General features: G+C 35.8%; 2 protein-coding genes across 2 annotated transcripts in view; both read left to right on the top strand.

Annotated features, from left to right (window-relative positions):
- The window catches only part of LOC148158483 (protein NLRC3-like), a 9172-nt gene extending 3530 nt beyond the window's left edge, over positions 1 to 5642 (top strand). Inside the window, exons 2-3 of the mRNA XM_088007553.1 lie at positions 1364 to 3146; positions 5462 to 5642. Coding sequence (XP_087863679.1) covers positions 1364 to 3146; positions 5462 to 5642 — 1964 coding nt within the window. The remainder of the gene's footprint in view (positions 1 to 1363; positions 3147 to 5461) is intronic.
- A 1396-nt stretch (positions 5643 to 7038) lies between these two features.
- On the top strand, positions 7039 to 11396 carry LOC106912539 (stonustoxin subunit beta-like). Its single transcript, XM_088007552.1, has 4 exons — positions 7039 to 7106; positions 8382 to 8558; positions 8827 to 8873; positions 9157 to 11396. Exons 1-4 carry the CDS (start codon positions 7039 to 7041, stop codon positions 9678 to 9680), a joined length of 816 nt encoding a protein of 271 aa, XP_087863678.1. The 3' UTR covers positions 9681 to 11396.
- Positions 11397 to 12662: the final 1266 nt, after the last annotated feature.

Below are 12662 nucleotides of genomic sequence, written 5' to 3'. Positions count from 1 at the left end.
ACAGTGTCACCAGGAAAAGAAATCACTCATTTTCTTGGGTTTGCAAACATGACTGATATATATATATATACCAACCTCCAACAGCTTTAGATCTGTGTTTCTTCAAGGTTGGAAGGTGAAAGGCAGTGTTTTGTTGTGCAGAGGCATTGAATGTCTGAATGATTATAGCTTTGGATGACTATGGAACATGGTTGCTAATACAGAAGAGAACACTACCTAAGTAATTTACTGGATTAAAGTGAGTGTGCCTCCACCATGTGAGGAGAATCTTATAATTTTATACAACTTTACACAGAATAATCAAAGAGAGCAATACTGACAAACAAAACAATGAACAAAGCCAAACTTGGGGAATGGATAATAAAGTCCTTTATTGTTTTGAGGAAATACTATCTGACTAGGAATGTCACAAGTTTACTAACATTGCTTGTTAGTTAGCCTCCAAGGCAGACAAATCTGAGTTGGAAAACCTCAATCATATGCACCATTTAGGATGAATATAATTACCCTACTTATTTTTAAATATGTTTTCTTAGGGCATCTCAGAGATTCCTCTAAGCTCCATAAGTTTATCAGAATTAGCAAACATTGAGCACTTTTGTCATAATAACTACATAATGACAAATGATGATTTCAAATTCAATCATCCCCTTCTCAATCATATTAACATTTCATTGAATAAAACATAATCTTCACAACCAGTTTTGGCACAATTAACAATCAAAACTAAAATTAATTTCATTAACTGTGGATAATTTCCAAGATTTATGGATTTCTAATTTAAACTACATAAGTCCCAGTTGTTTGCTCAGTCTCGTATAACAAATGATTACACATGCGGTCAGGCCTTATAATACAATCAATAATAACTGATTAACAATCTAACATGACTCGTGATGTTTGCATCACATGCCAAATCTGCCTATAAATAAACACTGGAATGGAGTCAATGTCGCTTTACTAGTCAAATGTTATGACATGCTTCTTTGACACTTTGCATACCAAGTACATAGTCTTTCCTGGTGCGTTCACTGACAGTCTGCACCATAAAATGTACAAACACTGCAAACTCATATTTTTAATTCTTCCCATGACAGCAAGAATCCATGATCATACGTAGTGATCTGCTGAAACTTCGGTAGTTTGAAGTTTACATCTACAGTGTACTAAAAACCCTATAAGCAGGAAATTTTACAAGTGTAGTTTTTAAGACATATTCCTTTATCGCACAGGAACACGTAAAAGTTTTCAATTGGTAGTCTTTTATTGTTTGTGTTTTTATATTTTGTCAAAAAAATATATTGTATGAAATTGTCTCAAAAGTATTTAATCTATGTTTTGTTGTTTATTTACATTTTTTCAGAGAAGCCTGATATCACAAGCCACAAAGAACTCACAAGTGAACTAAAAGATCAATTTACCAGTGTGTCTGAAGGGATTGATGGACAGAAGACCTCAGCTCTGCTCAACGATGTTTTCACTGACCTCTACATCACAGAAGGAGAAAATGCTCAAGATGAAGCCATGCAGGTTCAGGATGCAAAGTTCAAAACAACAAATGAAGAAACACCTATTAAATACTGTGACATCTTCAAACCTGCAAATAGTAATCAAAACATTAAGACTGTCCTTACCGTTGGAGTGGCAGGAGTAGGAAAAACATTCGCCTCAATGAAGTACATACTTGACTGGGCAGAGAGCAAAGCAACAGGAAACATACTTGACTGGGTAGAGAGCAAAGCAACAGAAAACATTCATTTTGTTTTTCCACTTCCTTTCCGAGAGCTAAATCTGAGAGCAGATAAAGAACACAGTCTAGAAGATCTGATTCATCAGTTCTTCCCATCAATGAGGACATCTGAAATAACTGACTATGACAAGTACAATATTCTGATTGTTCTGGATGGTTTTGATGAATGTCGTCTTGATCTTGAGTTCAGTGAAACAAATAAATGTAGTGATGTCACAAAACCAACCTCAATGAAGGTTCTGCTGTCAAATCTCATCCTGGGAAATTTGCTCCCTAAAGCTCAAATCTGGATCACCTCTCGACCTGCAGCATCCAACAACATTCCTCAAGAAAAGGTTGATCGAATGACAGAAGTGAGAGGATTTAATGATGAGCAAAAGGAAAAGTATTTCATGAAGCGATTCAGTGATGAGAAGGTGGCTAAAAAAATTTTCTCATATGTGAAGGAATCAAGAATTCTTTACATGATGTGTCACATCCCTGTTTTCTGTTTCATCACATCAAAGGTTTTGGAGGACTTTGTTGAAAGACACCAAAAAGATGGACTGCCAAAAACTCTGACTGACATGTACACACATTTCCTTTTGCTCCAGCGCAGACAGACAAAAGTAAAATATAATACAGATCAGTCAAATTCTGAGACAATCCTATCTTTGGGAAAACTTGCTTTCAAAGGACTAAAGGAGAAGAACCTTCTCTTCACTGAAGAAGAATTGACCAGTTGTGGGACTGATGTAACCAAAGCTGCTGTTTTCTCTGGGTTGTTAACTCAGATCAAACGAGCAAATCATGATCTATACAAGCAGAAGCTGTTTTGCTTTGTCCATAAAAGCATTCAAGAGTTCATGGCAGCTCTCCATGTCTTCCACTCATTTACTAACAAAGGGGAAAATGTGTTCACAGAATCCACCTCAGCAACCTCTGGTCTTACTGCCTCAGAGTTTTATAAGAAAGCAGTGGACAAGGCTTTTGAGAGTAAACATGGGGACTGGGACATGTTCCTTCGGTTCCTAGTGGGTCTCTCTCTGGAATCTAATCAGGATCTACTTCAGGATCTGATGAATAAGAATGAAAAACACAAAAACGCCAGTAAGGCAGCATCAGAGTACATCAAGAAGAAGATCAGAGAGAACAACAGTGACCCAAATAAAAACCTTAATCTTTTCTACTGTCTTAATGAGCTGAATGACCACAGCCTCGTTCAAGAAATCAAAAAGTATCTTAAATCAGAGGAAAAACCTTTTGAAACTTTCACTGCTTCTCAGTGGTCAGCTTTAACCTTTGTGCTACTGACATCAGATGAAAAGCTTGAAGTGTTTGATCTTAAGGAATACCTGAAATCAGAGCAAGTTCTTCTGGGAATGATGCCGGTGGTTAAAGTCTCAAAATCTACTTTGTAAGTATGTTTTATAAAAACTTTTGTAGAGCCATTACTTGTCATATTTATTCAGTGTTTTAAGATTTTGATGCAAAAAATGGTCCATAACCATTCCAGTAGTTGCGTTAAAAATCTCCCCTCAGGAAACAAGACATACAAATATTGCATTGCTTATTTGAAAACTAATCCACAAATACAAAAGCACAGTGCCCTTCACTGTTCTAGCAGGTCTCTTCTTTAGCCTTTTACATTTCTGTTCTCTTGTGGTAACTGTAATGCATTTCAACCAGAGCTCTACACCAAGGCCGTAAATCCCATCTCATTATTGGGGGGGACCATAAACGCAAATATTTTAAGAGCAATTTTGGATGGGGGTCAGTAAATGTGGTTTAATTATTTTTGTGTGTATTCAAGGTGTACCATCAAAAATGACTAGTAAGTAGCAATGAATAACTAAAGTGTTTTTTTCAGTAAACAACCTGTTGAGAACCATAGAAGTCAAATTAAGATTCAAATGTTGCTTAGATCTGAGTTTGATTCAGTGTCACAGATCTAATCTCTGCTACACCTTTACAAAAACTTAAGGCTCAAATAAAAACAAGTTTCAATAATAATAATATTATTATTAATAATAATAATAATAATATTGATTTATTGCAGTGGTTCTCAATACAAGTCATGTGCTATTTAAATTATAAGTTAAGTTGCTTTAAACTTTTATTTTTGGGGGGTTTTTCATGTTAAAACCTATAAATATGTAGAAATTGAATATGTGGGAAGTATAACTTAAACTTAAAGGTCAGCACCAGTTTTCTAGAAAAAATATTCAGATTTTATTTTGTGGTTTTAAAGGCTCTATGTTGAAGATGACAAGAAATAAAGACTTACTTTATTTCTTTTTTTACGGTCAGCTGCAATAGCCCCTCTGCTCTCGGCTCCCATACAGAGCTGTCAGCTATTGCTAAAGCTCAGCCGCTCCCTCCCGTTTCAAACTCCTTATTAAAGTAAGAGTTAGAGAGCTAAATGTAATTGAAATATTGGCTACCTTTGACAGAAAAGGAGCTAAGTCTATGAAAGCAATGTAGCAGTTTTGCTAGTTTTGATTTCCAAGGCTTATAGTGGCAGTTTATCATTAAGTCAAGTAATGAAATAATGAACTTTGGGCTGATTTTTATTGTCAGTGTGTTTCTTCCTCTTGAGCAGTGAAAGTAAATAAAATGTGTTACATGTCTTTTGCTTCAAGTATTTACTTACTGGAGGGTTTTTTGTTTGTGCTGCAAAGCCACAGTAGCTAGCTAACAGCTAGCTCCTCACCTCAGCGCGCAGCTGTTGCTTCTCCTACACTTTGGACTGAACCATTGTTCTAACAATAGTGGGGGGGGGGACTAAAAATTAATTCTTATTTTTTTCTTAGATGAATGGTAGATTAACTTCGTTCTTTGTTTCAATTGCCTTTTTCATATTGATATTGTTTAAATACAAGAGTTTCTTTCTTGATTTCTTTTGGGAGGGGCAATTCTAGCCTTTTCCAAGATTGGGGGTCTGGACCCTCTTGGTCCCCTGAGATTTACATCTATGCTCTAACATAGCAGGCACTTTTTTATTAGGGCAGCCATGAAGGGGCAGTAAGGTTATTAAAGTTAAGGTCAAATAGTGACAAAAGCAGGATGTAAGCATGAGATGATATTCAATGGAATGACTGTTTGAAGCCACAACAACAGATACTCATCCTTACTTGGGTAAAGCATTGAAAGCTACCTGCTTATCAGTCAAATTGGTGTTTGGCAAACTGTGTCTTTTACTCACATATTATAGACAATTAAATTAAATAATTGCCAATAATCCCTTTGGTTTCTCACATATAAAGTGTTGTTACCTTTGCTGGCACTACTTTTAAGGCTCTCGTGAATATCTTTGTAAAATTACCTTATTTCCCCCAGTTTAAGTTGAACCTTGACTAAACAAACTCACTCAGTCATAATCTTCAAATGACATACGTACTTAATCTTCATCTCTTCAATAAGAGAAAGCTATAAACTATTTTTGTAAAAATACTATTTAAGTTGCTTCCAAGTGTCTATATTTCATTAGTTCAGAATAGTGCTTCATATTACTTTCTTCATTGTGAACAAAGTATTAGTGTTATGAGAGTTGGGCTTTTTCCATTGGAGGTGGCATTCTAGTCTGACAACACAAACATGCTAACTTGTCTTTTACCGTTTTAAAACAAGACTCATAGTTTGTTCCTTTATTATGATCCTTTATTATTTTAGGAGAAAATCACACATTGGTTTGTCAAATTAACTTGATTGTTTTCATGGATCTTTTTACAGACTGAGTTGGTGTGAGCTCTCTGAAGAATCTTGCAAAAGTCTGACATCATCAGTGTTGAGCAAACCATCCTCAAATCTCACATTGTTGGATCTGAGTCATAATGATTTACTGGATGCTGGAGTGATGCGACTTGCTGATGGGTTGAAAAATGTGAACTGTAAACTCGAGACGCTTAAGTAAGTTTTTTAGACTTGTTATTAATTAAAGCAATATAACAACCAATGTTATAATTAGCCACTATTTTAAGTTTATAAACTGGTTTGTTCCAATATTTAAGGCCATTCTATGTGTTCACAATTCTTAAGTGTCAATATAATACAACAGTCCTATGAAAATAGTCAGGTACTAACCTGCTGGTGGTCAGAGGGACCAGTGGCCCTGGTGCATGGCAGCTTCTCCTCTGTCAGACTGTTTTAGGGAGGCTTTGGCTACAATGTAGTAGCTTGCTATCATTCTATGGTACACAGAATGGGTGAATGACCAACTGTGGTATGAAGCACTTTGGAGTCCAATGGACTTGATAAAGTGCTAACAAGTTTAGGCCATTTACCATTTAAACCAGGGGTGTCCAAAGTGCAGTCCACTGGCCATTTGTAGCCCTTGGTTTGATTTTTTTGTTTCTTTTTTGTTTATTTTTATTTTTATTTTTTGTGGCCCTGAACTTCAGTTCAAGAATGATACAATTTTTTTTCTTGAACTTTTTATTTTTAATCAGGGTAAAAATATTAGACATAATTTTCTTGCAATGGAAAATACTAAGTACAACACAAACTATTCATCTTTTTATGTCGAAGCTTATATAACAAGTAGATCCAGAGACTTTTACAGACAACCACCCAATCAACTTTTATCTAATTTATCAAATGTGGCTAAATGTAGCAAATGTTTTCACAGAAAGTGACCCCAGGCCTCTCTCATACTGAGGTAACTTTGTTCAATTGAGCCCCCTAAAAATATGAGAACTAAATGCTTTACTTTTGATACAACACACATGCAAAATCCTTTTTATATTTTGGGTCTACAATGAATAAGATCCCTTCCCCACAATAAATAAATCTAACTAATTGCTTGATTTTTGTTTTCTTAATTTCTTGACTCGCAACTACTTTTGACATGATGATTTTAGCCCACCGGACAAAAAGCTTGGACACCTCTGATTTAAACCTGAGTTGAATGTAATTCTCTGAATTACATTCAAAGAATAAAGAATGTCACATTGGAAGCAATGCATGAGGAAATAATCAATAAATTTATTGTTATAAAAGGAAAATAAGCTGCAATATTGTAATGTTCAGAGACACCATGTTTTGGACTCTCATTATTTGTAGACCATAACCGTCATACATCATACACTCAATAATTTCTACTCTGTGTAATAAATTTATATATCTAATATAAAATATTGAACTTTTGTATCACTGTCAAAAGTGAGCAGTTTTTCTAATCCAAAACTGTGTCTTTGTGCAGGTTGGCAGGATGTCAGGTGACAGACGACGGCTGCATTTCTGTGGCTGAAGCTATTGAGTCCAATAAAGCCTCATCTCTTAAACACTTGGACCTGAGTCATAATGATTTGATGGATGCTGGAGTGACGCGACTTGCTGATGGGTTGAAAAATGTGAACTGTAAACTTGAGACGCTTAAGTAAGTTTTTCAGACTTGTTATTAATTAAAGCAATATAACAGCCAGTGTTATAATTAGCCACTATTTTAAGTTTATAAACTGGTTTGTTCCAATATCTAAGGCCATTCTATGTGTTCACAATTCTTAAGTGTCAATATAATACAACAGTCCTATGAAAATAGTCAGGTACTAACCTGCTGGTGGTCAGAGGACCCGGTGACTCTGGTGCATGGCAGCTTCTCCTCTGTCAGACTGTTTTAGGGAGGCTTTGGCTACAATGTAGTAGCTCGCTATCATTCTATGGTACACAGAATGGGTGAATGACCAACTGTGGTATGAAGCACTTTGGGGTCCAATGGACTTGATAAAGTGCTAACAAGTTCAGGCCATTTACCATTTAAACCAGGGGTGTCCAAAGTGCAGTCCACTGGCCATTTGTAGCCCTTGGTTTGATTTTTTTGTTTCTTTTTATTTCTTTTTTGTGGCCCTGAATTTCAGTTCAAGAATGATACATTTTTTTTTCTTGAACTTTTTATTTTTAATCAGGGTAAAAATATTAGACATAATTTTCTTGCAATGGAAAATACTAAGTACAACACAAACTATTCATCTTTTTATGCCGAAGCTTATATAACAAGTAGATGCAGAGACTTTTACCGAAAAGCACCCAAATCACCTTTTATCTAATTTATCAAATGTGGCTAAATGTAGCAAATGTTTTCACAGAAAGTGACCCCAGGCCTCTCTCATACTGAGGTAAATTTGTTCAATCGAGCCCCCTAAAATTTGAGAACTAAATGCTTTACTTTTGATACAACACACATGCAAAATCCTTTTTATATTTTGGGTCTACAATGAATAAGATCCCTTCCCCACAATAAATAAATCTAACTAATTGCTTGATTTTTGTTTTCTTAATTTCTTGACTCGCAACTACTTTTGACATGATGATTTTAGCCACCAGACAAAAAGCTTGGACACCTCTGATTTAAACCTGAGTTGAATGTAATTCTCTGAATTACATTCAAAGAATAAAGAATGTCACATTGGAAGCAATGCATGAGGAGATAATCAATACATTTATTGTTAGAAAATAAGCTGCAATATTGTAATGTTCAGAGACACCATGTTTTGGACTCTCATTATTTGTAGACCATAACCGTCATACATCATACAATAAATAATTTCTACTCTGTGAAATAAGTCTACATATCTAATATAAAATATTGAACTTTTGTATCACTGTCACATTTTAGTGAGCTGTTTTTCTAATATAAAATTTTGTCTTTGTGCAGGTTGGCAGGATGTCAGGTGACAGAGGACGGCTGCATTTCTCTGGCTGAAGCTATTAAGTCCAATAGAGTCTCATCTCTTAAACACTTGGACCTGAGTTACAATCACCCTGGAGACAAAGGGATGAAGGTTCTCAATGCAGTAGTTGAGGATCCAAACAAGAAACTTGAAAAAGTGAAGTGAGTAAATAAATCAGAAAATACTTAGTGCTATTATTGCATTTGTAACAACTTAATCTAATAAATGATGCACCATGTCTGAATAGAGTCTTTTTAATAGCAATCAGGTATTTATAAGGGATCCCACTGTTACTTAAATTGCTAGGTGTAGTTGAACATGTAGATGTCATAGTTTAAGAATTGGTTAATTAAATACACACATTGCATTGCAAATAAGATAATAATGAGCTTTCATAAAAATGAATCTTTCTTGTCTTGCTGTGCACAGCTTTAACTATGAAGGAAAACTCCGTCTAAAACCTGGTTGGAATAAATGTAAGCTGTTTTTTTTTTCCTCAACACTTTTACATTTTTATTACAAGATGAAACATGTTTATCTGAAAATGCAGGTTATTAGTTACTATGACTAATAATGATCATATTAAGTATATGTAAATATGATTTTATATATCAGGAAATCACAAAATACTTAATGACTTGTAATTCTCCAAATTTAGCAGATTTAATATTTAAATGTATGGATTCACTATGGTAAAACCAGTACACATTGTTTACATTTTCACAAATCTTGATTGATTTTATTCTTGAACACTTTCAGATGGAGCAGATCTTATGTTTGACGAGACCACATCAAGCAGACGGCTTGTTCTGACTGAAAACAACAAAAAGGCAAAAACTGATAATGATGTCAAGAAGCACAAAATGCGAAATACAAGTGACGAAATGTTCAAGAGGACCCAAGTATTTTGTGATGAAGGCCTGCAACGACTTTGTTACTGGGAAGTGGAATGGAAAGGCGTGGTGGGAATTGCTGTGGCTTATAAAGATGTGGGTAGAACCTGGGACAGTGATGGTGGACTGGGATGCAACGACAAGTCCTGGAGTTTGCTCTGCTCCAAGACTGGATACAAAGCCATGCATAAAAACACAAAAAAAGAAATCAAAGTCCCTCCTTGCAACAAAATAGGTGTGTTTCTTGACTGGGAGGGAGGAACTCTAAGTTACTACAGTATATCATCAGAGAAGCAGAGCTTGATTCATACGTTCAAAGCAAAATTCACAGCAGAGCTTTTTCCAGCCTTCTGGTTTAAGAAAGGTTCTGTGACTTTGTGTGACCTGTAGATTTATGAGAGCACAAGTTAGAAAGTCTGGAAGCACTTAGAGCGGTGTGAAGAAGTGTTTACCCCCTTCCTGATTTCATTTTTTTTTTGCATATTCGTTACACTTCAGTGTTTCAAAACATTAAAACAATTTACATATTAGTGACACAATTGGACACAAAATTGAGTTTTTAAATAAATGTCTTTATTAGTAAGGGAGAAAAAATTCCAAATCTACATGTGCTATGTGAAAAAAGTGTTTGTCCCCTAAACTTAACTGATGAGGTCACCCAGAGCAGCAGCAATTAACAATTTACAATAATTTCAAATGAGTGTTTTACAGCTGTGCATGAATTTTGGCCCATTCATCTTTGCAGAATTGTTATAATTCTGTCACAGTGGAAGGTTTTTCAGCGTGAACAGGCTTTTTAAAGACACGCCACCACAGCATCTCAATTCAGGTCAGGACTATGACTGGGCCACTCCAAAGTCTTCATTTTGTTTTTTGTTTATATGGCAGAGGCCTCTGAGCTTAACTGAGACAGTTCTTCAAATGTTGTTGTGTGACCTCTTTAGGTGCTTTTCCACTAGACCGCCTCCAACCAGTACGGTCTCGGTCCGCCTCACCCAGATTAATTTTCCATCAGTAGATCCGGCGTGACTCAGCCCAGCTGTTCTCAGATCCTCAGATCTACTTGAAGGGTAGCAATGGCAAGCAGGGTACGGCACTGAAACAATTTGAGTGACTGCTGACACTGAGTGGTTCATGATTTACGTCATTGAAAACTCCAAACAATGTTATAGTTTAGCTGTGGACATGCGATCTGCTGTCAGAGAGCTGCTTAGGATGGAAGTGCGTAATTATAACTTTAATCACAAGCATCACCAGGAACATGTGTTGCAGCAGGATGACTGTGTTTTAGCAGAGCGTTGCTCTGAAGAACGATCAGCAATAAGTAAGAGACAAATGGTGAAGCTGTGGTCAACTTTCTGATGGAGCTGCTGTTTTGTGCAGACAATGTGAAACACTGGAACTGCGTAATATTAGCTTGTGATGTGAATTAGATTTTTCCTATAGATTTAACAAAACAAAAAAGTTTATGTGTGACTATTGGTTTACATCTTTTGACTGCATTACCTAAATTCAAAAGGTTGCACATTAAAAAAAAATGCCAGGATGTAATTATGATTATATGCATAGTGAAATAAACAGCTGTATTGACTCTTTATGTTTGGACCAGCAATGAATTATAAGACAAAATGAAATATCTGGGCTTATTTGAGTTCATCAGAACCAGAATCTCGAAGTTCTCCATTGCTGAGTGAGGCATGTCAAAGACAAATCCAATGACTTGAGCAAAGAGAAAAAAACTAACAATTCTTTATAATATGCTTTAATCAAAGAAATGTGTTTTATGTTTGTGGTTAACGGGATGTGTGAACTAAAATAAAAGTCGATTCTAAAGCATCTCTGAAAGCTAAGTAAATTTAGACTGCATATTTTGTATTATGTGAAATATTTTTTCCTCTGAGTTTGATATCACTGTTTAGACAGGCTTCTGAACTTTTACTTTAAACCAGTAACATTAAAACTGTTGTTTTTATTACTTCTGAATTTTCCATGCATATTTTCAATTTTATCAAATTCAAGCCTGTTATTTCAACTGTTTGATGAAATCCAGAATATTTTTTTATTGTACTTTTTTATTCTGTATTGAAAACAAATTTGCTAATTGATAAAAGTGACATTTAACGTTTTTTTCTTTCCTGAAGAAAATACGTATTTAAAAAATGTATTTTCTAAATCATTTCATATATTTTGTTTAACTTGTTCAGAGATCAAAGCAAAATATTTGTACTATCTTTTTATATGAAGTAATTTAAAATCTTAGAAAATATTAACATGCGCTATGTATAGTTAATAAATAACTATTTTCTACAAAGCCCTGTGTGTGTGTGTGTGTGTGTGTGTGTGTGTGTGTGTGTGTGTGTGTGTGTGTGTGTGTGTGTGTGTGTGTGTGTGTGTGTGTGTGTGTGTGTGTATTTTGGAACAATATCATCCAGGTACTGTTTAATGAAAAGCACTCAGGTTTATTGGGAATCTTGTGCAAGTTGAGACACAGTTTGACAAGCAAAACAGTGTCAGCTCTGAGTTCTGAAAACTTGCTCTTATACCTTAGTCCAGTGCTTCTCAATCCTCTGCCCTGCATGTTTCAGGTCAGGGATCCTCAAATCCAGGCCTTAAGACCCTGCAACTTTTCAATGTGTCCCTGATTCAACAGACCTCAGTCAAATGACTGATCTACTGCCTAAGTAGATCAGCAATTATGTTGTTCAGAGTCCTGCTAATGTGACGTCATTATTTGACTCTGGTGTGTTGAAGCAGAAACATATCTAAAATCTGCAGGACACCGGCCCTTGAGGTCTGAATTTGAGGATCCCTGGTTTAGCTGTTTCCCACATACCTGACCTGAATAAGTGGGTGCAGTAAAGCTGCAGTATGTAACTTTTATTTTAAAAAATACTTTTTTTACATATTGTTTTACACGTTCACTATGTTGTGATAGCATGCCTTAACCCTATGCTCCCAGTGCTAACTAGAATCGACCAATCAGTCAGGAGGAAGGTGTCAGTAATGTCAATCACCCTAGTATATGACCTGCTCAACCCCACTTCACCTAGCCCATTTGTTCTCTTCTACCAGCAGAGCCTGTCATGTTTGCTCAGTATAGTTAGCATAGCCACCGATGACAGAGAATAAACAGTTTTTCTGGGACGTTAAGTTCTTTCTTCACCATTTGCACATTTAGTAGCATGTGCATGATGTTGATTGACAACGCTAGGACCTTCCTCGTGGTTCTGATTGTTTTTGACCACCAGCAGTGCAGTCATTTAGATGACAGTAGTAGCACTGGGAGAAGATGGAGGAGCGAAATCTTTTCACAGGTTATGTGTCTCATCTTCTACTGTCATGACATTGTGAGTTTTAACGAGTATGCAAAAA

The sequence above is a fragment of the Poecilia mexicana genome, unplaced genomic scaffold (assembly GCF_051168715.1).
Source record: "Poecilia mexicana isolate PSO_F unplaced genomic scaffold, ASM5116871v1 scaffold_7, whole genome shotgun sequence".
NCBI classification, from domain to species: domain Eukaryota; kingdom Metazoa; phylum Chordata; class Actinopteri; order Cyprinodontiformes; family Poeciliidae; genus Poecilia; species Poecilia mexicana.
Note: the sequence above shows the minus strand (reverse complement) of the source record. Positions and strands in the feature narration are given on the sequence as shown.

What these genes read in the sequence shown, in the direction of transcription:
- LOC106912539 (XM_088007552.1), top strand. Translation starts at nt 7,039, where the DNA reads ATGGATGCTGGAGTGACGCGACTTGCTGATGGGTTGAAAAATGTGAAC. An exon ending in TGTAAACTTGAGACGCTTAA is followed by an intron (nt 7,107 to 8,381) that starts GTAAGTTTTTCA and finishes GTCTTTGTGCAG; the next exon opens with GTTGGCAGGATGTCAGGTGA. An exon ending in AAGAAACTTGAAAAAGTGAA is followed by an intron (nt 8,559 to 8,826) that starts GTGAGTAAATAA and finishes TGCTGTGCACAG; the next exon opens with CTTTAACTATGAAGGAAAAC.